The 25307-nt window shown below is 43.5% G+C and overlaps 1 protein-coding gene across 4 annotated transcripts in view; it reads right to left on the reverse strand.

Moving 5' to 3' along the window:
• Positions 1–3004: 3004 nt before the first annotated feature.
• Positions 3005–25307, reverse strand: part of IL1R2 (interleukin 1 receptor type 2) — a 35994-nt gene continuing 13691 nt past the window's right edge. For 3 of the 4 annotated variants that reach the window (XM_055328870.1, XM_055328872.1, XM_055328871.1), the window contains exons 2-9: positions 21680–21807; positions 20663–20927; positions 14571–14751; positions 12065–12239; positions 9923–9985; positions 7488–7623; positions 5668–5810; positions 3005–3502 (exon numbers count right to left, since the gene is read on the reverse strand). In XM_055328870.1, coding sequence (XP_055184845.1) covers positions 3360–3502; positions 5668–5810; positions 7488–7623; positions 9923–9985; positions 12065–12239; positions 14571–14751; positions 20663–20927; positions 21680–21807 — 1234 coding nt within the window. In that variant the 3' untranslated portion in view covers positions 3005–3359. Of the gene's footprint in view, positions 3503–5667; positions 5811–7487; positions 7624–9922; positions 9986–12064; positions 12240–14570; positions 14752–20662; positions 20928–21679; positions 21808–22022; positions 22147–25307 lie in introns of those variants that run through there. The other variant, XM_055328869.1, reaches the window with a different exon arrangement.

A 25307-nucleotide genomic window follows, 5' to 3' on the forward strand; every position in this document is an offset into this window, starting at 1 on the left:
GATCATGTTATAAATAAATGTTTCTGGGACTTATTTTTTTACTCAGTAATATATTTCTAAGGTTCATTCATTCTGTTGCATGGAACTATATGATATTCATTCTCACCACTGTAGAAGATGCCACTGTGATATTATACATCAGCTTATGGGCTCATTCTCTTATCTAGTGGGTATTTGGTTATTTCTTTATTGCTAGTTTTTTCCCTCTGTATTATGGGAACTTCTAGACATACACAAAAAGAGGGAGAATTGTATGAGGAGCCATTACGCACTCATCACGAGCCTTAACAATTGTCAATACACAGCCAATCACATTTCATCTGTATTCCCCCCCAAATACAGGACAATTCTGAAGCAAATCTCAGCTATCACCCGTAACTATTTCTGTAAGTCTGTTAGAAATTCAACAACTCTTCTTTCAAAATGTAACACAATCCCAATATGGCACTTGCAGGCCTTTTGCTTTGTTTCATTTGAACATTTACGTCATCATAAATCTGGTTTCCGAAATTCCCTGGTTGTCTCCTTATTCTTTCTAAGCGCGAGACCCCACCCCACCCCACTTGTGAACTGTGGACAGAGGAAGTGCGTAAGCCGTGCGGTCAAGGTGGAGTCTCAACAGTTGTTGGCAGTCCCCTTCTGGCTGCAGTCAGCTTCTGTTCTGGGTTATTGCGGAAGCTGCCAGGACCTGGAGGTGGGGAATTCCGGAGAGCACTGGAGGAGGAGTCCCAGGAAGGAAGAGACACAAAGAGCTGTGCGACGCCCAAGCCTGAAGATCCAGAAAGAGCACCAGCACCCAGGGCAGCCCATTGCCTCCATCTCAAACCTTGTTTCCACCTCGTTCACGGTGAAAGTTCCCAATTCGATGCCAAGAGGCCTCCATCTGCTCTTTCTCATTTCCTTCTCCTTCCTTACGTGCTTACAAAACAGGCAAGGAAGGAAGAGGAGATAACAGGCAGGGCAACACAAAAGTCAGACTCGAAAACCTCCTGTAAATGTCCTTGGTCTAAACCAGCGGTCAGCGAACTTTCTCTGTCCGGCGCCAGATAACCAACAGTTTGAACCTGGTTGTCACAACGACTCTGCCTTCAAAGAGCAGAAGCAGCCACTGGCAGTACATCAACATGACTGGCCTCCAACAGGACTTCATTTACAGAAACAAAGCACGGGCTGCATTCAGCCAGAAGGCTGCAGGTTGTTGACCTTCAGTCTACACAGTACCACTGTTTTTATTCCTGTATATTCCTCCTACGTTGTTGATGATTAAATACAGCACCCTAGGAGAGTTCCTGTCGGTATCCCCATTTTCAGATGAGAAGACAGACCTATGGCAGAACCTAAGGCCTTGCAAGACTGGAAGCAGAAGCACCACGTGGTGAGCGTGCATTGGACCCAAGAAATCTGTCTTCAGAATCGTTGGGTTTTTTCCTCCTTTTTCTAAATGCACATGAACTTTAATATAAATTGCATAAACAATATGCCATTTTTCCTTAACATCACAAATATTTTAGTCTTGCAATCTTGCTAATTATAACTTATCGTTGACACGTAATAGCTCATCATCAGGGTAATAAGTTTCACTGAAATTTTTCAAACATCCATTTATATTATTTTGTTGAATTAATCTAAGGTTGATTCCCAAGAGCAGCATTCCCAGGGATCTCTGGGGCCCTGCAGCAGTATGCTGAGGGGGGTGGGGGAGCGCTGGCCTGTGGCATTTGCCAGTTCCTATGGTGTCAGTACTCCCACGACAGTGGATTTCAAGCTACCGACATGACATCCTGAACAGAGCTCGGAAGGGATGCCACACTTGGCTCTTGCAAGGAGCGGGTTGTACCCAGCAGCCCCCTGGCTTGCTACAAACCGCCTTTCTACTTCCCAGTACGAAGATAAAAATGGAATTACAGGATGTGGGAGTTACTATTTGGAAATGACCTTGACGTTGCCTTTTAAAACTTGATAGTGTGTGACCGTGTTGGTACCTCAATACTGCTTTAATTCACATCTCTGACTATTACCAAAACAGATCATTTTTCCATGGTTCTGTTATGTGTGTTTCTTCCACAAATTCCCTATTTGGGTTCCCCCATGCATGAGGGTTATGATGCCTTTGATGCCTTTCCTTAAACCCTGAATTACTCTATACGTTGTCATTATTAATTCCTTGGACTCGCCTAACATAATTTCCTTTACGTTTTGCCTTCATTCTTTTGTTACGCAGCAATTGTAACACAATCAAGCATGTCCACCTATACTCTGGCGATTCTTTTATTGGTTGTGAACGCAAGAAAATTCATTCTACTGTCATCTATTCTACAAACATTCATTAAATGTTCAGTGTATAGCAGGCATGATTCCAGGTACTAGGGATATAGCCGTGACCAAAATAACATCTCTGCCCTCATGCAATTCCCATGGGGAAAACTGAAAATAAACAAGTAAATATGTAATGGAAGCTGTGGTGGTGATAAAATCTATAATAACACAAAGCAGAGGGAGAAACAGAGAGGGATGGAAAGAGGTACTATTCAGACGTGCCTCTGGGAAGGTTACTTAAACAAAGACTTGAATTCAAGTGAAAGAGTGAGTCATGCAAATTTTTCTGCAATCTGATTTTTTAAATTGAATTTATTAAGTTAACTGGGATTTGGGGGGAGGGGGATGGGTATACGCAATAAAAGAGGCTCTGGTTAATTTTTTTCCAATGTGTATGCAATGATCCCAATACCTTTCCATCCTCCTTATATTCAGGAGCTTTGTTAGAAAGTTGAGTCTATTTCTCAGTTCACTAAAATGTCCTAACATGTATTTTTTCTCACAGTCTATTCTATATTAACTGCTATTTGGGGGCTCATCCTTTTGAAAAAAATTCACCACTTCTTGCTGATGCTCCTTCTTCGACATTGCTAAATCACTCCTTCCCGTCTCAAAATGAAATTCCATCTTCCCAAAAGAGGCAACCTACGTCTTAACTATCTTTGTATCTGGAACACCTTCCACGGAGCACAGCCAAAATTGACTTTTATTACATTTGTGTTAAATGAAGAACGAATGAATTACAAAACTTATTTCGATGTTTTTGATTCCTGCTCAGGCCTAGGGGCACCTCACTCTTCTCAACAGGTCACACAAGTGGCCGCAAGCCACTCCCCCACCCACAAGGCACACTTGCTCCTGTCCTTCAGTTTCAGAATAAACGTCACATTCACACTTCAGTCCTTTACCATAAACACAGCAGCTCGTTAAACCAACTGACGGAGACCAGAGTCCTCGCCAAGGCCAAGTCACTTCCATTAAACAGGATATCACTTGTATTTGAATTCTTTTATTTCATTTTCCTTGGGTACGAGTGGGAAATCTTAGTGGCCGGTCTTGAACATGGTCCAACTGTATGCCTTTCCGCTTCTGTGTTTACACCGTCTATGCATCCATATTATTCCCACCAAAACCAAGATGACCAGGGAGAGGGGGGCCAGCACCATCCCCCAGGAGAACGAGGCAGCTGTAGGAAGAACAGAGCCACATCATGCACGGAAGGAACAGTCTCCCGCTGCCGAACGGGATGGTGCAGTGCAGGTTAACAGAGCAGACAGGAACTGGAGTTTGTTTTCTCTAATAATTGTACACTTTTCAGAAAACACGTCCCTCATGTCAGATGATGGATATTTGAGAAGGGCATCTGCGGCATCAGGGAAACAAGCAAGGTAGGACAAAAATCCCCTGGAGAGAAAGAGCACGGCAGGGGGCGAGGCTGTTCTACCCCCAAACAGTGTGCAATAAGGTGTTAGTTACCCGTTTAGGTCTCAACTAGCCAACCGGGACGTGCCCAACGTCCAGCATGCCCTCTTCCAATGAGCGTGCATGTCAGGAGGATTACATAAAGTGACACAGGACGAGACGACAGACTCTGAATAAAGTAGCTTTAGGTGTCAAGATGATTGCTTGGACCCAGTGACTTTATATTCTACTCCTTGGCATCTCAGTGTCACAAAAGTGCAGAATGAGTACAAATGAAGATGCAACAATCACACACCAGAACATGAGTGTTCTTGGACTCGTTGATAACGAGGCCAGAGTTCACGTTTTAAAGCCTCTATTTCTCATCATCTGTCTGGGCCTCCGGGAATCAACCCAATCTCAGTCTATTTCCCCAGATGCTTCTTCTACCTTAAAATCCCCCAAGGTTTAGAAATGCATCAAACTTGGGGCACTTGGGTGGCTCAGTTGGTTAAGCAGCTGCCTTTGGCTCAGGTCATGATCCCAGGGTCTTGGGACTGAGTCCCGCACCGGGCTCCCTGCTCATCGGGGAGCCTGCCTCTCCCTCTCCCTTGAACCCTTACCGGTGTTCTCTCTCTCTTTCTCTCTCTCTCTCTCTCTCTCTCTCTAAAATGAATACATTAAAAAAAGCTTTAAAAAAAAGGAAGAAAGAAAAAGAAATGTATCGAGCTTTAATTTTCTGCGCAGCCATCCAGATGCACCTCTCAAAGCTGGTGACAGGTTTTCAGCTGTGCCCTCTGCCATGAATCACGGTCAACCCAGCAAAGGACGTGCAGGGAGATGGCTCATGTCATTGAAATGTTTGAAGGTTCCCAGCTTTGGGCCCGGACAAACCACAGGTTCCTTTGAGTCAAAATCTGAACCCAGGGAGTGGATTCTGGTTTCTCTGGGATGCTTCCTGTCCAAGTCTGCACAGCTACTGACTCTTTCATGGAAATGATCCCTTTCATTGTATATAAATCCTAGCACAATGGTTCACAAACCTGAATGTGAGAGGAGCCTGTGTGTCGTCTCTGGCCTTACCCTGGGAGAATCTGGGTAGACCTGGGGTGAGCCCAGAGCTCTGTGTTTTCAACTAGTGGCTCAAGTGGGTGATGCTGGCAGTGCTCAGACCACAACTGGAGAAAAGTGGTCTGTGTTGTCATGCTTGCCCCGAGGCTTAAACAAATCCTCAGTGTATCAATTACAAGTACGTCTGCAGCTGCCTTCCCAGCAAACACAGGGAATGTGGAGCAATTTGATTGCTACAGGCTGCCCAGAAGGCATAATGAGACTGCAGCTGGAGATCACTTTGGCTGGTGCCTCGGTTTCCTCTCTGGCTGTCAACAGTCTCTGCGTTACCTGCGTTTCCCTTCCCACTTGGTACTTAACACTGGGAAGAAGTCAATGTGCTCAAACTGATAGCACGAGTTTCTCTTTTCTCCTTTTTAAAATGTCCTTAAATGGGCACTGGGTTGATCTGATTAGTCAATCAAGGACTTTGCATTAAAGCTGCCCTGAGCCCTGTGAATGTCCCAGTCCCCAGCTCTTGGAGAAGGGAGTTCCTCAAATTGGGGATAAAGAGTGCCTCACCATCCTTGAAGTGTCATGAAAAAACAGCTGATCCTGCTGAGCCAAGGGCAGAACCACACAAAGACACAGGGGTTTTCTGTTTATCTTTTTTCCAAAAGTCAACTTGCTGTTTAAATTTTTATTTGAACATAATCTCCCAAAGCTGGCCCCCACCCTACAAAAAATAAATAATAAAAAATGAGAGATCTGCTTTGGGGGCTCCACTAACAGGAAACAGGGGTCTTCCTACGTAATCACCTAGAGAGCTAGCAGCTTTGTCTAGCACCCACAGAACACTGACTGTGCTGGTTTCCCCTTTAATGGTCCCAAAACACATACCTTCCTTGACTGTGGCATGGAGCATCTGAAAACTCAGTGTGTTTCGGACAAAGCATTTAAAATCCGTGTTCAAATCCTCTCTTATGACTGGATCAAAAATCAGTGGCACTTCGATGTAGTTCTCATTGTTTTCTGAGTATTCCCTGAGTGAGAAAACACTTACTTAAACACGACGTATCAAATGCAAGCCCAGAGACATCCAAACATTCTCAATGGGAAGGACCCGCTGTGCTTAAATAGGTCTCAGGATTCATAAAGTCAGGAAAACTTGCCGTGATATTTGCTCCCTATTTGGGAGACTTTCTAAGCCTGTGCCTGAACATGGGGGTGACACTGAAGATGTGGGCCCCTGTAACAGGACACTTGTCACAAGGAGCCAGTTTCGTTTGGATAATGGAAAAATTCTTTTTTTTTTTTTTTTTTAATGGCCATTGATGAACAGAGAGGCAGTGGTGGGAAAAGAATGTCTGCCTTGGGGAAACTTGACTGTAAGGCCAATAAATTATTTGCATACTGAGGAGGAGGGAGTTTCCAGGAATCCTGGCCTCCACCATGTTTCCGCCTCTCATCTCCCTTGCCAGCTGTCATTCTGGAAACAAGTTCAGAGTGGAGGACCGCAGACAAGGCCGGGCCAGGGAATGGCTCTAGCCAGCATTACTGCTATTTGTAATGTGATCATAATCTGAAGATGCTTCACTGTCATCCAGGAGCATGAATAAAAATGTCACTGATGTGGATCTGCTAGAACTATTTTTTTAATCCTTGAGGGAAAACTAGACCCCTTTAAGCGAGTGGATGGTATGAGTAAGCTGACATGGGACATGTTAGTGATGCCAAGCTTTTCCCAACAAGGACTTTGCAGGCAGGCAGTTGTGCTAACCACATATAATTCTGATCCACTAAACTGCACCCAGAAACTTGCACAAAAAATCTGCAAGCGGAAGTTCAGGCTAATTCATAGTACTGGAACTGTAATCTTTAAAATACTCGATAATTTGCAACATTGAATGGTCTCCCTTGCTCAAACACAAATGGTTCACATTTCCAAGGTCTGATTACTCTACTTTCGGAGTGAGAAAACATTTTCCAGAGATGAATGCTTATAAGAACAGAATTCTTCCTTTCTTTTAATATTAACCTTCCTCAGTGCCCATGGCCGCCCTCAGATACTGTGGCTATCTTTCAGACTCTTTCGAAGGGTTTGCAAAAATGTCTGATGCTCAGGTTGCAGGGAGCGAAGTGGAAATGTATTAACTCCAAAGTATTTTTTTTAACTGCAAAAAGCAGGAAACAAATGTTTAATGAAACAGCTAGAAAATGCAACATCAATGCCAAGTAGTAGATTACCACTCAGCTCCTAAAGGAAATTTGATCCTCAAGAACAACTGGTAATACTTAGCAAAACTCAATTTTTAAAATTCTAAAAATCTGGGGTGCATAGTTGGCTCAGTTGGTTAAGTGTGTGACCTGATTTCAGCTGGGCTCATGATCTCAGGGTTGTGGGATGGAGCCCCACGCTTGGCTCTGCACTCAGCATGGAGTCTGCTTGAGATTCTCTCTCTCTCCATCTCCCTCTGCCCCTCTCCCCATTTGTACACACTTTCTCTCTCTCTCTCTCTCTCTCTAAAATGAATAAATAAATCTTTAAAAAATAAAAAAATTCTAGAAATCCAAGAGTTTAGAATCAAAAAAATTATTTTAACTATAGTGCGTGTGTCACATGAGTAGGTTTGGTATGACACGGTCTCTAAAAGGAAGAGTGAAGCCCTCAGAAGTCCCATAAGATGCTTCTCAGCAGACAAAGATCTTCACCCACTTACTGGCGCTGCCCCTGGGCCACACGGCCACCCTGGTAGGCGTTCTCAATTTTGGTGTTGTTGGCCATCCACCAGAGCATGGTGGTCGACTGTGTCCCAGCTCCCAGAAACACCTTACATGGGATTGTCAGTCTTGACCCTGTGTACAGCAAGACACCACACATCAAATGTCAGAACCCGGCCAGGGAACAGGAGTCACACCAGTTCATGTGTCCCCAGCAAAACTTCCCTATTTTCTCAAACACCTCTCAGCAGACAATTCTTTCCTTAGGAGGGAACCTAGTTCCCTCAAACGATTCAATTCAGATAGAATACTAGTATTTATCAAGTGTCTCTAGTTCCCTCAACTGGTCTTCTCAAGAGGTGAAAACCCCAGGGGGGCAAATGGCTTCCTCAAAGCCACTCAGCTACTACAGGGCCTTCTATTCATAGATGCCTTCTCCCACACTGTATTCTAGGTACCTCAAAAAGTCAGATTAACATTTGGATTCTTTCTCTCTGCCCATTGCTTGTGTCAGCCCTCATGTTCCCCCCAGGAACTCCCCAATCCCACATCCTGTTCATTTGGGATTAACTCTTTCAAAAGCCACTGTATTGGGGCACCCGGGTGGCTCAGTGGTTGAGCATATGCCTTTGGCTCAGGTCAAGATCCTGAAGTCCTGGGATGGGGTCCCATATCAGGCTCCCCTTGCAGAGCCTGCTTCTCCCTCTGCCTGTGTCTCTGCCTCTCTCTGTGTCTCTCATGAATAAATAAATAAAATCTTTTTTAAAAAGTCACTGTATTTTATATGAATGGTGCCTTCTACAGTTGTTTGGTGTGATGGTACTGGGCCCTCCTCCTCACTCACTCTAAGTTATATATATAGAGAGAGATTTTAATTGCCAAAGGGGAGGAAAGAAAAAAAATGAACAAATCCTTCCCGTTTGTTTCTTCCTCATGGGTGATAAGCCTCCCTGTGGTGTTTTAATGTACATAGCTTCACTTCAGACTTGAAATGCTAGCTCTTCTCCCTCCTTCACCACCTCTTACAACCTTCAAGATTTCTTGGCCAAAAGTGATCCATTAAATCTGGCCCCATGTGATTTTGCCACGCACATGAGTCCATTCAAAACAACGGAGTAGAGAACCCAGCTGACTGGGATTCCAAGTGCTAGAACCCAGTCAGCACCGACCACGTCTCCACTTCCCCAGGTTTCCAGGTGGTTGTTCCAAGGGCTTAGGCAGCTATCAGGAGCTGCAACTCATAGGCCAGGCAGCAGTCCCAGGATCTGCACAAAAGTTCCCCTTTTCAGGGATCCCTGGGTGGCTCAGCGGTTTAGTGCCTGCCTTTGGCCCAGAGCACAATCTTGGAGTCCCAGGATCGAGTCCTGCATCAGGCTCCCAGCATGGAGCCTGCTTCTCCCTCTGCCTGTGTCTCTGCCTCTCTCTCTCTCTCTCTCTCTCTCATAAATAAATAAATAAATAAATAAATAAATAAATAAATAAATAAATAAAATCTTAAAAAAAAAAAAAGCTCCGCTTCTCTATGGCCACTAACTAAAATTTAAAATATAAGCCCAACACCGAACAGAAGAGAGAGCTGGATAGGTGGATGGGAAGGAATGAGGGAGGGAGGGTAGGAGGGGTGGAGGGAAGGTGGAAGGATAAGGCCTACAAAACCATTATATGAAAACAAACACCAAAATGGTACAGGCTTCATGAACACACGGGCCTATCGGGACCCCAGCCTGACTTGAGTGTGGCTTCTGACCTTCAGTGAGCCACAGGGATGCCCTGAGCAGCTTTTCCTTCTGGGAAATGGGAGAAACGGGGCCTCCTGCAGGGTCGATGTTGGCACTAAGTGGCATCCTGTAAGACATAGTGACAGGCAACTGGGAAGAATGCGCTGGTAGGGACAAGCCAGGCCAAAGGCATAACGGGGTGAAAAATGGAAAACCCTGTCAGTCACTCTCTTTATCCCACCTGACCAGCTGACCACCTATCTTGGCAACAAGAACTGTCTCGTGGGGCCAGCAGTGGCAGAGTCGGCCTCACTTTACAGATGGACTCTTAAGGAAATGCTATGCATCAGCTGAGTTTTTGTAAAGTGAATTTTTAAAATACACTGCAGATGCTGGCTACACAAGAAGATCATGCTGCTAACCCTCTCATACAGTTGATAACTACCACCAGAACATTCAGATTTTTACATTTCGATTTTTGTAGGTAGGGCTTTCACGTAACAAAGGATACCTATTTCCACACAATGCCATGTCTAACATCTGACAGAAGGAAATGTTCTCTCGTATCTGTTATTTCTGCCTCTCACGCCGGGGTTCCAGGGTCCACCCAGGCATGCTGCACACCAAATGGGCAGGTGTAGTCAGCGGGCACAAGGGGCTGGGACCCCGGGCTTTGGGGTCTCCACTGCTTTTTTGGCAGTTCTTGTAGGCCTTACCCAGTGAAGCCAATATGGTCTGGTGGGGGGAGATAATCACAGGAATTGTCTCCTCTTCTTTTTCTGAGAAAGATATGAAGGAAGAGATTCAATGAGGAAAGCTTTTGTTTCAAGCTGAGATTCAAGTTCCATTGTTTAGCTAATTAACAAAGTTATCCTCCCCAGGCTGCCCAGCCATTGTAAGATTCGACCTTTGTCTGGCAAAGGAAACAGGCTCTCCACAAAATTGAGCATCTTTGGCCAATGCCTTTCCCAGAAGAGATATTACTGGAAGAGGCCACAGCTAAATACACATTCCACTAACAGATGTTCTTTGCTCTGTGAAAAATAATTAACCATTCCCTTCCCTGGCTTCCTGGATGAATTCTTAATAGTAATGTTCTCAATGCCCACAAGATAGGCTTTAACCCAACATCTATTTGCCCTAAAATCTCTCCTTCCTTTCCATTCCTGCTTCCCCAAGTCCGTGCCACCAAATACTGCAGAGTCACTTCAAAAACAAACAAGAGACACAGGAATGTGGGAACCACCTGTTTATCCTGCTAATCCCACACTGAGTGATAAAGAGCATAACCCAGCATTGGCTACTGTGTCTTGTTAACTGAGGACATAACCCTTCGGGAGGCAGACAGAGGTAGACCTCTGAATAGGAACCCAGCTCCCCCAAGAGGCAGGCCTCCCAACAGCTTGAAGAAAGTAGGCACCTGAACTGGAGCAAAAAGCATGGCTAGGAGTGGGCCAAGGGCTGTCCATCTCCACGCCTGCGCGCTCCATCCTTACGTCTTCCCTGCAGAACATTTTGAAATCCTAACATGAGTAAGCATTAGGCAGCAGAGGAACAGATGGCTTCTGGACCAAGACCAGGAGCCTCCCCACAATGGCCCTCACCCCCAACACTCGCAACCACATGGCTGCCACCGAGGCTGGGACAACAGAGAGGCAAGGAAACAGCCTAAGAGGCTAAATACCTCTGTGTTTCTCAAACCTGAGGGTGCAATCAGTATCACGGGGCACAGCAGGTAGGGGGGCGATTGCTGTGCTCCCCACACCGTACCCCTGTTTCTAACCCAGTAGGTCTCGGCTAGAGACAGATTTTGCAAGTCTACTGAGCACCCCAGTGCTAGGCCACCCTTGGAGGAGCCCTGAGAAACAGTGTGATCACAAGCTCCTGTAACATGTGGTTTGGTCGCCCCCTGGCGGTCCTGTGCAGTATCACATGAACAGGTAATTCTGAGCTCCTTCAAAGCCACAGGAAGGCTCGGTGATTCTCCTGTGGGGGAACAAGGAGTTGCTACGAATGAATCCTCACAAGACTGTGTAATCTAGAGATTTCCGTTCGTGAGAGACACGATTTTCCCTGTGGTAAAATTGAATCTCCGGATTTCTGAAAAAAAAAGTTAATCTTCTCCCTTCATAGACCAATTATTTAACCTTAACGTATTTCCAAAGCCCTCTGAAATGCCCTAAAGGACTCCAACTGTGTATTCAGTATATAAAATAAAGAAAAGCAGTGGACTCCCTAGGGCAGATTCCAGGACTCAAATACTTTGATGTTCCTTGCACTAAGCTTGATGTCCAGCTTGTAGGCGGTAAGTGCTAAACCATTTTAATTACTCATCAACACTGTTCACAACGTTATTTTCCAGTAGAACTCATGAGAGCGCTCACTATTTGAAATTCTGGTTTCAAGGGCCACGTGCCTTAGAGAAATCCAAGAAAGGGGAATTTCCACTGAATATGCCAATGCCTAGCCTTCTGACTGAAAAATCCAATAAAATCCTAGTGTCCTAGAATTACACACAAAGTTATGGCAACCATGTTCTGATGGCTGGCTCTGGAGGTGCAACCTTCCAAAGGGGGCTTTTCAGAGGGACCTTCAGAGTGAACCATTGTTTGGCCCCCTCTGCTGGTGTGTTTTAGCCACACGTGGAACCGTACCAACTACCCAGTGATGCACCCCACTTTCTATCTTTCAGAGCTTCACAACATGTCTTATTAGCCTGCTGCTTTAAGAGAATTGATAGGTCTGTTTTCCTTTCATACCAAAGACATTCAAGGAATTCCATGTGAACCCTAATTTGTTCTTTGCATATGTATTATTGACAGGGTGGAGAGGTAGGTACCTCAGCAGCAAGTACTCACTGTTGACACGTAGTTCAATATTCCTGGACACGTTGTACAGCATGCCTTCATGGGTGAATGTCACAGCACAGCTGTAATAACCCGCATCCTCCACAGATACATTATGTATGAGTAAGCGAGAGGTTCCCTTCACATTTAGAAACTTCTCATTGTCTTGATCCAAAAGGACAGAATCCTAAAGGAAAATATTTTTCAAAGTTATGCTATATACTAATTTATATCTCAAAAGCTATATAATAACATCTGTATTGTCAATGTTGACTATGCGAGCCAAGAATTGCCCTGGTATTTACTTGGCAAACATACTTTGGACATAACACTAACTGTATTTTTTTTAAGATTTTATTTATTTATTCATGAGAGACACAAGAGAGAAGCAGAGACACAAGCAGAGAGAGAAACAGGCTCCATGCAGGGAGCCCGATGTGGGACTCGATCCCAGGATCCCAGGTTCACATCCTGAGCCAAAGGCAGAAATTCAACAACTGAGCCACCCAGGCGTCCCACTAACTGTATTTTTTAATAGAGGGAATTTAACGTGTAAAATGAAATTGTAGGATTTGTTTAACCACAATGTTTATAGCACATCTGTGTGAGAACAGGGAAAAAAAGAAACTATCTCTTAGTTGATAAAGTAGGCCATTAACACCCTGGGCAACATGGAGGGAAGAGTAGTAGTATGTAGTCAGGATGACCTGAAAACTAACATTCAGAAGAAATGAAGAAATGATGTTGCAGTAATGACTTTAAAAATCATTTCAATTTTAGGAGCCAGTAAATGATGGAAAAAAATTTGTAAGAAAAAATAAGTGTGAGAAACCAGGGCACAGTTTCCATATGGACAAAAAATTCTGTGGGCTCTGCACTACAGAACCCTGAAGAGCAGGCCTCCAATGACAGAAAACATTGAATGGGACTCAGGAAAACATCCCACTGAGCACAAAGTGTTCTTTCAAAACCATGATGATCAAAAGCTTGTGACAGTCAAACATAACCTCGAGTCATCTCAAAATCTTGCTCTGAATAGGAGCACACACATAACTAGAATAGTCTGTCAGCTAGTGGCTCATAAAGTATTATTTTACAATATATTTAATTTAAAAGAGAGAGTTGATTGTTCCTAATATGAGTCCCCAAACATGAAAAAAGCCAGATGGGGTTCAGGTTCAGCACCCCAGTTCTCCCAAGGCCCCAAGTCCCCAAGGCTCCCCTACATGGCAGTCGTATGTGCAACCTGGCCTCCTGTGCTGGAGTTCTGGCTTCACCATCTACCAAATGTGTGACCTTGGGCAAGTGCCTTACATTTCTGTCTCTCCATTTTCTAATCTGTAAAATGGAGATATTAACAATCCCTATTTTGTTAGATTATTTGCCAGGGAATCTAGAACAGAATTATACATAGTACATGATCAGTTATGATTAACGGTGATACAGTGTCTATAGCTCATAGCCATATCAGTCAACTGGTTGACCTTTTCTTGATTAAAGAATTAATTTCTATCAAATTTTAGACAAATAGCTATACTTTTCAGTATCAATCTATGGTCTGTCTATATCAGGAGTCAGTAAATTTTTCCTATAAAGCACCAGACAATAAGTACTTCAGGCCTACAGTCCATATGGCATCTATCCTCCGGTAAGTTTGAAGAGCTACTCAACTCAGCCCTTGCAGTATGAGACCACAGAAACAGCGTGGCCGCATCCCAGTAAAACTATATTTATGGACACAGAAATTTGAATTTTATATCTTTTTCACATATCATTAAAGCCTAGTCTTTTTTAAAGATTTATTTATTTTAGAGAGAGGGAGAGAGACAGAACACGTCCATACTCAGGGGCAGGGGCAGAGGGAGACAACTTTAAAGCAGACTAGCCCCATGTGGGCTTAACCCTGAGATCATGACTTGGGCCAAAACCAAGAGTCAGACACTCAACCAACTGAGCCACCCTGATGCCCCTCTTTCAGTTTTTTTTTAATCATTTAAAAAAGTGAAAACTATCCTGAGCTGTCAGGCAGGTGGCAGGTCAATTTGGCCACTGGTTATAGCTAAAGTTTGCCCATACCTGGTCTACACAAATGATGTACAATAGTATTTATTCAACCAGATAAGAAAAAAAACTGTTTATATTTACTCCTTTAACCCAAAAACTCATTATCATGTGCTTTTAAAAAGCTTCATTAATATGTGTACACAGTTGTTAATGAAACCAATAGTCTTCTCTACATTTCTACAAATGACAGCGTAAAAACCTATTTTCTTCAGCTGTCACTTACTCTGCATTCATTTTGCATTCTGGCTTCTCAAAGTTCTACTCTGAAGACCCTTACTCAAGCCACACAAAGATGAACAGAACACAATAATCACGCCCCCTTTTAAAATAACTAGTTGGAAAAAAACCCCAAAAGTATAAAAGTGAATGTGTTGTCTTGAGAATAGGTATTTTATATCTTTCCTGTGGTTAGTAAGACACATTTTAATCAAAGTGTCAATTTTTAAAGATGTACCTTATACCACTGAATCTTCATGTCCATTTTGTTATGGGTAAATTCACTCAGATCAGGACAAACTAAGAACCCAGAGGTTGACAAGGTTAAAATTTGCGGGTACGATATGAAAGGCAGGGAAGCTTCTGTCTTCTCGAAAACCCTGAGCTCCACGGACATTTCATCACAGTAAGAGGCATTTCTGAAGTCAAGGGGAAAAAGCATAATAAGTGAAAGGCAAAATAATGGTAAAGCTAAATGAAATTGAGACTAATTTCCCAAATCCCATTAAATTCTGTGTTCTGCATTTTCTTGATTAGTATTGCAACGCTTCTCTTCCTGAACTTTTTGAGTCCTTAAGAGACAAAAAAGGTATCACATTATAACTACTCTAAAGAAATGATGACACGGTCTGCATTTTTCCCCAAGGACTCCCAGCAAGCCTGATTTCAATGCCATCGAGGGCCACTAAGAGATCCCCAAGTACCCTTCAAATGGGCCTGAACACTTCCAGGTTCTAGGAAGTCCCTGAGCCCAGCTCCAACATGCTTCAACTTCCTGGCACAGGATACCATATCCGAAAGGAGAGGTTGTTTCCTAAGAGCCACTGTTTATGTGGGAAGAAAATTCCCTTTACTTCTCTTGAGAATCATCTATCAGCTGAAGTCAAATTTCAGAAAACCACCAAGAACTTTGTGGAAGATATCTAAAATATTGTTGCAATACTGCACGGGGGAAATGAACTTGGCAAGTTTGTTTTTAATTTGGGTGTTTTTTTTTTTTTTGTTTTTGTTTTGTTTTTTGGCTGGCCTAAGTCTAATCTCAATATTATCCCTGCAGCAAGACCTTAGAACTGGGGAAAGGGCAGAGGCAAACATGGATAGAAACATGGCAAAAAATAGAGAAAAAACATAAAATATAGTGATCTCAGCTAAGTTCCTGGCTACATAAGAAACAGGACATCAACAGAGACAATGAGAATGTGCTGTATAAGGAGGGGAGTGAAGGGAAGGGAACCTGCACAGCAAAAGGTAGAAGTCTATATCTAAGGAAGGAACAAAATATGAAAAATGGATATGACAAAAGGAAGTGATAAAAGCTTGCCCTTGAAATTAAAAAGAATTAATTCAAAGATAAAATCCAATATCTATATTATATTTCTTGTCTGGTTAAAAAAAGGAAAAAGATGAACATTTTATGCACAAAGAAATGCAGAAAATTAACCATCACCTTGAAAAATACATAATCTCACTGTAAGTCAAAGAGCTGCACATGAGGACGGTCTAAAGGACAGTACACACTTGAAAATCATCATCCCAGCAGCTGGAAGAAGTGCATGCCGGGCCCTGTGTTGGATGCTCTACATGTGTTATTTTATTCATTCTCCAACCCTATGCAGTAGGAATCATCATTTTTAGATGAGGAAAATTAGGCATACAGAAATTAAGTCATTTCCTAAGGCTTTAGAGCTACTAAGAGGTCAAACCAAGGTTAAAAGGCCAGTAAAGCTCCGGGAAAACCCGTAAATTAGGGCAATATCTCCGGAAACCAAACTTACTACACATATCGAGAGTTACAAACCTATTCACGTTTTCGATCTGGTAATTCCCCATGGGCAAGACAGTCCATGAAAATAACTCAAAAGAATGATGAGGGGGGAATAATTTAATCACCACTCACATTCTCCAAATGGTGTGGCATCCCCACAGCAAAGGGATGGTGGTCATTAGTGCTGTTCACTGAGTATGTCCAGTTTCCCTATCCTGAGCATACAATTGAATTACACATCGTAGCCCCACTGTGGGTGGGTGCAATTATATGACTCTTTCTAGTCAATGAGATGTATGTGTGTCACTTCCATACCAAAGTTTTAAAAGCCATCCAAGATACTCTAGAGCAAGTCTCCTTCCAGTATGGCACCAACATCTTTTGAGATAATGGCTGCTCCTTCAGTTTTGGACCCTGATTGGCCACCAACACATCATGGGCTTGTAGTCTTGCTGCATGTGTGATAAATAAGCCTTTGTGGTTTTAAGTCACTGAGATTTGGGAGCTGTTTGATTTAATAGCATAACTTGCCCACCCCGGTTGACAGAAAGGCTAAGTGGTTTCTAGATCAAAAGATTATACAAAAATCACAAGAACAGGGCTGTTTCCTGGCCTATGACTGTAAATGACAAAGAGTATTATGGCAACGGCTTGGCGAGTCTCATTCCACTGGAACTCCAATCTTAGACCTGGAATAGAGTTCTAGAGATCAGCCAGGTAGACTCTGTCACATGCTAAGAAAGTTTGACCCACACTGGGATTTCTGCTGCCCTCTCAATCTTAGATTTCTTCATTTCTATAAGAATAGAAAACAAATGGATGCCTGGGTGGCTCAGTCAGTTGAGTCTAACTCTTAATTTCAGCTCAGGTCATGATCTCAGGGTCATGAGATGGAGCCCTTCCTTGGGCTTCGTGCTCAGCAGCAAGTATGCTCAAGATTCTTTCTCTCCTTCTGCCCCTCACCTCTAAAATAAATAAATCTTTTTTAAAAAAGAAAATAAGGGTATTAGGTACAATTTTTTTTATTTTTATTTTTTTAAGATTATTTGAGAGAGCAAGAGAGAATGAACAGAAAGGGGCAGAAGGAGAGAGAATCTCAAGCAGACTCCACATTGAGCATGCAGTCCAACACGGGCTTAATCTCACAACCCTGAGATCACAACCTGAGCAGAAATCCAGAGTAGAACACTTAGCCAGCTGTGCCACCCAGGGGCACCTGTATAGTTATTTAAATCAAATATAAAAACAAACTTTAAATGAACAGGACTCAGCTCATATCTCCTTGATTTTTGCATATTATCACTTCAGTACTCAATCCGTCTTGCCTTTGGGAAAGAAAAGGCATTCCTCTGTATATATGCACCATCTTCTATGGTGCTCCCCATAACTAGATGCTTCACATGCTGCTATTTCACAAGACTCTCCCAACAAATCCCTCTACAGAGGAGAAAGCTGAAACCCATAAATACCAAATCACAAGACAAAGGTTCTACCAGCTAGAAAATGAGAGGGCTAGGATTCATGCCCACACAATTCTAATTCCCAATTCCATTCTTTTTCTACCACACTATTAAGTTTCCTGGTAGCATTCTGCAGGAAAACACATTGGCATTTTCTACACTAGAAATAAAGAAAAACTATCCATTTATAGATATTGTAAAATCAGACATCCACATTTCCCCAATACGGAAATAAGAGACTTGCCTATTTCCTAGGCAGGGTTCACTGACAATCAGAGTTCATTGATTGAACGCACACACACACACACACACACACACATGCACACACACACACCCCATCTGGGACTGGGGCTGATGTTTGAAATTCCCATTGTCCAGTAATTCCTTTGTGCTATAAATGTGCTTTCTTTGATTCTCTTCCTAAGTGAAACTAATCACAGGTACAGTGTCTCCTAAATCAAACAGATGGAGAGAGATCCTAAAGCTGGCTGATAGAAGGAGTGGGAAGGACACAGGGGAGAAGACTGTTCCCAACCAATCTGCCCTGGTCCTTTCAGGAGAACTTAGCAAGGAAATGTTTAAGAGCACCAAAACTAACCACCCTTACAACTTTCTTCTGCATGAAGCAGCAAGCTTTTCCAAGACCATTCAATGAGGAATGGTCTTTTCAATCAAAGGTGTCAGGAAAAGTGGATAGCCACTTGCAAGAGAATGAAGTTGGGACCATTATCCTCTTTATGTATACAGACCTAAACATAAAAGCTAAAACTCGAAAGACTATTAGATGAAAACATGAGGCAAAATATCTAATGATGTATTAGATATAGCAATGATTCTTTGGATAGGACATCAAAGCATAGGCCACCAAAGAAAAAATAAATAAGTGAATTTTATCAAAATTAAAAACCTTTGCACATCAAAGGACATTATCAAAAGAGTAAAATGGCAACCTGTGGCATGGGAGAAGATAGTTGTAAATCATATATCTGGAAAGCGATCTGGATAACTCGATTAAAGAATGGGTAAAGAAGTCACACACACACACACACACACACACTGGAATATGACTCAGCCTAAAAAAGAGTGAGATCTTTTGCAATGACATGAATGGATAAACCTAGAGGGTATCATACTAAGTGAAACAAGTCAGTTAGAGAAAAACAAAAACCATATGATTTCACTCACAGTTGGAATTTAAGAAACAAAACAGATGAACAAACAAAGAAAAAAAGAGACAAAGAAACAAAAAGATTCTTAAACACAAAGAACAAACTGGTTGCCAGAGGGGAGGTGGGAGAAATAGAGGAAGGGGATCAAGATTGTACCTCAGGGATGAGAACTGAGATGTGTATAGAACTATCGAATCATTATACTATGTACCTGAAACTAACATAACACTGCATGTTAATTATACTACAATTTTTAAAAGAAATTAAAAAGAATAAGACAAAAAATAAAAATTAAAAATTAAAAATAGACAAAGGACTTGAATAGACATTTAGCCATAAAAAGGCATAGAAAGATGCTCAGCATAACTAATCATTAGGGAAATGCAAATCAAAACCATAATACTATATCACTTCATGCTCATTAGAATGGCTATTATCCCTCTCCATGAAAAACCCAGAAAATAGTAAGTGTTGGTGAAGGTACGGAGAAACTGGAACCCATGTACATTGCTGATGAGGATGTAAAATGGAACAGCCACTGTGCCAAACGTTATGATGGTTCCTCAAAAAATTGAACATAGAATTACCTTATGATCCACCAATCTCTCCTGGGTTTATACCAAAAAGAATTAAGAGCAGAGACTCAGATAGATCCTTGTACACCTATGTTCAGAGCAGCATTACTCACAACAGCCAAAAGGCAGTAAATTGTCCATTGACAAATAAATGGATAACCAAAATGCAGTCTGTTTATGCAATGGAATATTATTCAGCCTTAAAAAGGAAAGAAACACTTTTTTTAAGATTTTATTTATTCATGAGAGACACAGAGAGAGAGGCAAAGACACAGGCAGAAGGAGAAGCAGCCTCCCTGTGGGGAGCCCAATGCAGGACTCAATCCCAGGACCTTAGGATCATGACCCGAGCTGAAGGCAGGCGCTCAGTCAACCACTGAGCCACCCAGGCACCCCAAGGAAGGAAATTCTGATACACACCACAATATGCATGACCCTTAAAGACACTGTGCTCAGCCAGTCCCAAAAGGACAAATACTGTCTGACTCCACTCCAATGAGGTATTTAGAGCAGTCAAATTTGCAGAGACAGAAAGCAGATGGGGGCTGCCAGGACCTGGCAGGGGGCGGGGATGAGGGGTTTGTGGTTTAATGGGCACAGAGCTATGGTGTGAGAGGATGAAGAGTTCTGGAGATGGATGGTGGTAACAGTTGCACAGCAACGTGAATGGCTTAACGCACTAAATTGCACATTTTCAGAAAAAGGGATAAAATGGTATCTTATATTATGCATATATTACCACAATTTTTTTTTTTTCGAAAAAAGCAACAGGACAAAGAGGAAGGGGGTCACACCCCACATCAGGAGCTGTGGGTTCGCGTCTCCACACCCACTGCCTAGGAGCCCTTGTAAGTGAGATTGGCCCCCTCACACGCACAATAAGCGGTTGGATGAACTCATTCTTAAAGCTTCATTCAGTTGTTCTACAATGATATCTTCTGTCCACGTGGACACAGACATGAACAAAATGCATCAAGTCCCTGTCATCCTGGAGTTGACATTCTAATGGTTTAGACAAATGTTAACTGGGTAAACACACGGTGTGTCAGTGAACAAAAATACCAGCAGGGGAAAGAGAGAGCATGTCAGGAGTCCTGTTTCAGGTAAGGTGGCCAGGGAAGTCCTTTCCAAAGAGGTGACATCTGAGCAAAGGCTTAAATGAAGAGAGAGAAAGAGCCACAGAGGTATCTGGGGAAGGCTCTTTGGTAGGACGTATTCAGGTAAGGTGAAGAGCACAAAAGGTAGATCCTCACCTCTACACTGGATTTTGAAATCCAGGGCATCACTGAAGAACTGTGCAGAAGCCCCTTCTGGAAGGAGATCCTCTCCCTACCCTAGTCCCCGGGGTGACGGGGGCTTACCTGGCAGTGCAGATGTAGGTGCCAGAGTCCTCCTGCAAGGCTGGCAAGATCCAGAGAGCACCATCCTGGACCCACATTCTCGTCTCTTCTTTCCCTGGGATCATTCTAGCAGAATCGTTTTTACGCCACGCAAGGCTGGTGTGGGGGTTGACGGATGTCCACAACCAGGGCTGAACCTGGGGGCACCTCAGGACCACAGGCTCCCCTTCCACCCTGAAGTCGGTTTTGAAATACTTGCCACGAAACTGGCAGTTTTCTGCAGCCACTAAAGGACAGGGAGACCACAGTCAAGGCTTTGAGGCCTAAACCTCTTCAATGGGCGCATCTGAAGAAGCCGCGTGCCCCTAACAAGTGGCCTATACCTGGGGACCCCATTAACCCCTCCTGTTATCATGATTTCAAAACTCTCAAAAACAACTTTAGGGCTTCTATCAATTCCAATTTAAATTTTGTGGGAAAAGTTAAATCCAGTTCACGTGGTGACAAAAAAAAAAAAAAAGATTTAGAAGTTTGGTTGTATTTTTTTACTTGTTGACTCACTAACATTAAAAGTAGATCTTGGGCAGCCCAGGTGGCTCAAGAGTTTAGCACCGCCTTCAGCCCAGGGCGTGATCCTGGAGACCCGGGTTTGAGTCCCACATCGGGCTCCCTGCGTGGAGCCTGCTTCTCCCTCTGCCTGTGTCTCTGCCTCTCTCTGTGTCTCTCATGAATAAATAAATAAAATCTTTAAAAATAAATAAATAAATAAATACAAGTAGATCTTGACTGAGTTCAAATAGAAAAAGAGCTTAGTTGTGACAGGACATGTGGTTAAAATCCAGAAGCACCGCTTCCTTGGCCCACTCTTGGGCAGGAATGATTGATGCCCAGAACAAGCACCGTGCAATGGAGGAGACGGGCAGGAGGAAGGCTCTGTCCCACCTCGTTTTTCAAAAACAGCAAACTTCACAGATAAATACTGTTCTCCCCAGAGACGCTGCAGGCAAGCCCTCTTCAGCTGAAGGACTCAGTTCTTACCTGTGTGTTCCTCAAGCTGAATGGTGAAGGCTGAAACACCCATTATCAACATGTACAAGATAAACATTGTTTCTGGCAACTTCCGGAGGACACGGGAGATGGAGATCTCAGATCCAGCACTCTGTAGCCTATAGGAGGAGACAAAGGGGTCAGCAGGAGCCACACACAGCCAGAGAGTGAACTCCTTGAAGATGGTCCAGCAGCAGGTTCTGGAGGCTTCTCCTGGTGTTAGAAACCTATTTGCCCAGATTTTTTTGACAAGAAAATGCAGAAGTTTTGGAGTTTCTCTGAGAATAGCTATATTCACTGAGCACACCTAATACCAAATCCCCAGAGCACTTACAAGGTGTCTTGGAATAGATTTTCCATATCCTCAGTGTCTCTCTCTCCCGAAGTGTGTCTTAGTGTTCCCTGCCCCACAGGAGAATGCCTCAGCCACGGCCACTGCTCAGGTTCTGTCATCCTTCAGGTCTTTACTCAAGCATCACTGTGGTGAGGTCTTCCCCTGACCTTCCTGTGTAAAACTGCACCACCCTTCTGCCTCCATGCTCCACATTTTCCTTTCCTGCTGTATTGCTCTCTGCGGCATACATCATTCACCTCCTCCCTCTGGAATGTCAGCTCATGGGCTCAAAGATTCTACTTTATTTCATTCACAAGCTATAACCCTAACTTCTATTTGTTGAATGAATGAGTGAATTAATCACTAGAAGTCAAAAGGTCCTCATATTCTACTTGTTGGTGAACTTCTCCTATTGTCTTTATGGATCAGCTCTTACTTTACATACCATTCCGACATACACGGATGGGTTATATACACCACCAACTACCTGGTCTAGAGTATCCTGGGGGAAAAGTGAAATAAGGTCCAAATAGTGAATAACTTACACAAGCTTATGAAACACTCCTCCCCATGTGCCTCCCCGAGATCGGAGCTCCAGGCACTTCTGTACCTCCCTGCAATTCTCACACTGTATCGTTATTACCTGTTGTGTTAGCTCACCATTGCCACAACAGTACTGCCAACAATCCACCTCAAAACTGAAATGCGTAAAACAATCGCCAGGCAATCACACCAATGGTGTAAAATGATTCTGGCTCACAAGTCTGTGGATCAGATGGGGTTGGCTAACCTAGATCGTCCTGGGTTAGGCTTGGCTCCACCCTTTGGGTGGGATCTAAGTCAGCTCCATGTGTCCCTCATCCTCCTTGGACCTACGACTTCCTAGGAGATGATCTTCTCCTGTGATGGCAAAAACACAAGCAATGTGGGCAAGGGCACTCAAGGCCTTGCTCAGAACTAGCTGACGCTTGTCTGCCCCACATTCCATTGGCCTTAACTAGTCACGTGGCCAAAGGTGCCACCAGTGTGGCCTACCACACCTGTTTCTTGTCTGGCTCCCCATGGGTGGGGACAGCCTTGAGAACAGAGGCTTGGTCTTATTCATAACCCTCAAGGCCTGCAAGATACCCAGTCCCAGAAAGTACCAGGGAATAGTTATGATCAGAAACCTAGCAGAGAGTTTAAAGAGATGAGTGAATGCAGATTTAAAAAAAAAAAAAATTGCTTACCACCACTCCTCCCCCATCTCCTTAAAGCTTAACTTGTTCCCTGTTCTAGAACATATATCATTCTGAATGTCAGTAAACCCAGACGGCCCTTAAGTGCCCAGGGCAGGGCTGGCAAACCAAGGAAGTAACCGTTGCACGCTAGAAACCCTCTCTCATCAGAAGGCGTGCACTCAGAGTTGCAGTCTGAACTCCTCCTCTAGTGATGAGGAGCCAGGACCTGAGATTTTCCCCTTAGCTGGGTGTCTGCCCAGGGCTGTTTCCCCTAAACTCTTCCCACTCCTGCATCACCCTATCCTTTACATGTTTCTGAAACACAAACATTTCCTGTCATTTTAACCACTAACCCCAGCCTCAGGTTAATCAGGCCACCTGGTTAGCATAAAGGTCACATCAACATCGGCCAAGTCGCTTTGGGCTCTGCACACACATTAGCTTCTCGCCTCCCCAAGCATACCAGTCCCAGCCAGACTCACTGGTTCTCTAGAAAGGATATGAAAGAAGTTGGAATCAGTCACACATGTGTAACCAATACCACATATCCAAATACATGAATGAAGTTAAAGCTGGTGACACAAGGATGGGTGTAATAGTGACAGCTACTGAGCTGAATCCTGAGCATCTATTCTCTCATTTTACCCCTGTGATGGGAATATCATGCCACTTTGGCAGATCATATAATAGATGAGGGAGGTTATATAGCTTGACTAAAATCTTACAGCTAGTAAGCAGGAATTGAAGTTCAAACCTAAGACTACTGATTCCATAGCCCTTACTCTTCAAAAATCGTGTCTCCATGACAGATGCTCTAAGTGTCCTCTAGTATCTGTCCTCCCAGCTTCGCCAATTATAGGACCCGACTCAAGGAGACCCATCACTGGCCCACACAAAGACTATATTTCCCATCCTCCCTTGCTACCAGAAGCTGCCACGTGACAGAATTTAGGCCAATAAAATGTAAGTGGAAATGTGGGGTCCTCCTGGGAAGTCGACTTCAAAGTCTCCTCCAATGGCTTCAGAGTCTCCCCAGGTCTTCCTTCCTGCTGGCTCAGTAGGGGTGTGGTGGTGGGTTGTAGCCACCATGTTGGGCCACAAGGCGCAGACCAGTTGCTGACAGGGCTGGGACAGCAGGACAGGAGCATGAGTCCCTGGTGGCTCCACTTCGTGGAGCTGCACTCCCACCCTAAACTATCTTTTTCTTTTCTTTTCTTTTCTTTTCTTTTCTTTTCTTTTCTTTTTTCTTTTCTTTTTTTTCTTTTCTTTCTTTTCTTTTCTTTTCTTTTCTTTCTTTTCTTTTCTTTTTTCTTTTCTTTTCTTTCTTTTCTTTTCTTTTTTTCTTTTCTTTTTTTTTCTTTTCTTTTCTTTTCTTTTCTTTTCTTTTCTTTTCTTTCTTTCTTCTTCTTTTTTTTTTTTTTTAACATGTTTAGGCTTCCTGCCATGCACAGCCAAATCTAATCCCAATATGCAAACTTTCCAAAGTTTATAAAAAGGACCCTAGGGGAAGGAGCGGCCAGATAGGGCTGTCACTAGTCATCTCTCTGTTACTCGACAGTTTCTGCAGATTGACATTAAAAGTCATTTCAAGGGCAGCCCCGGTGGCTCAGCAGTTTATCGCCACCTTGGGCCCAGGGCCTGATCCTGGAGACACAGGATCGAGTCCCACGTTGGGCTCCCTGCGTGGAGCCTGCTTCTCCCTCTGCCTGTGTCTCTGCCTCTCTCTCTCTCTCTCTCCTGTGTCTCATGAATAAATAAATAAAATCCTTAAAAAAAAAAGTCACTTCAACTTAAAGGCAGGAGGAGCTGAGTAGCCTCCCTTAGGATGACAGCACTCCTCTACCCCTAAGACAGGTGCAGACTTAGCCTTGAATTCTGTGGTTTGTAACCAAGCTTAGCATTACTTTTATAGCACAGAGTCAGGCTGTGTCCATCCAGGAGCAGTTGTGAGCTGAGGATTCACATAGCTATGGAGCAGGAAGGGTCCTAGAGAAATCTAGTCCACTCACTTTCTCTTTCAGGTGTTGAAAGCGCCTGGAAACCCTCTTCTCAAAATCACACATGT

This window comes from Nyctereutes procyonoides, unplaced genomic scaffold (assembly GCF_905146905.1).
Source record: "Nyctereutes procyonoides isolate TBG_1078 unplaced genomic scaffold, NYPRO_anot_genome, whole genome shotgun sequence".
NCBI classification, from domain to species: domain Eukaryota; kingdom Metazoa; phylum Chordata; class Mammalia; order Carnivora; family Canidae; genus Nyctereutes; species Nyctereutes procyonoides.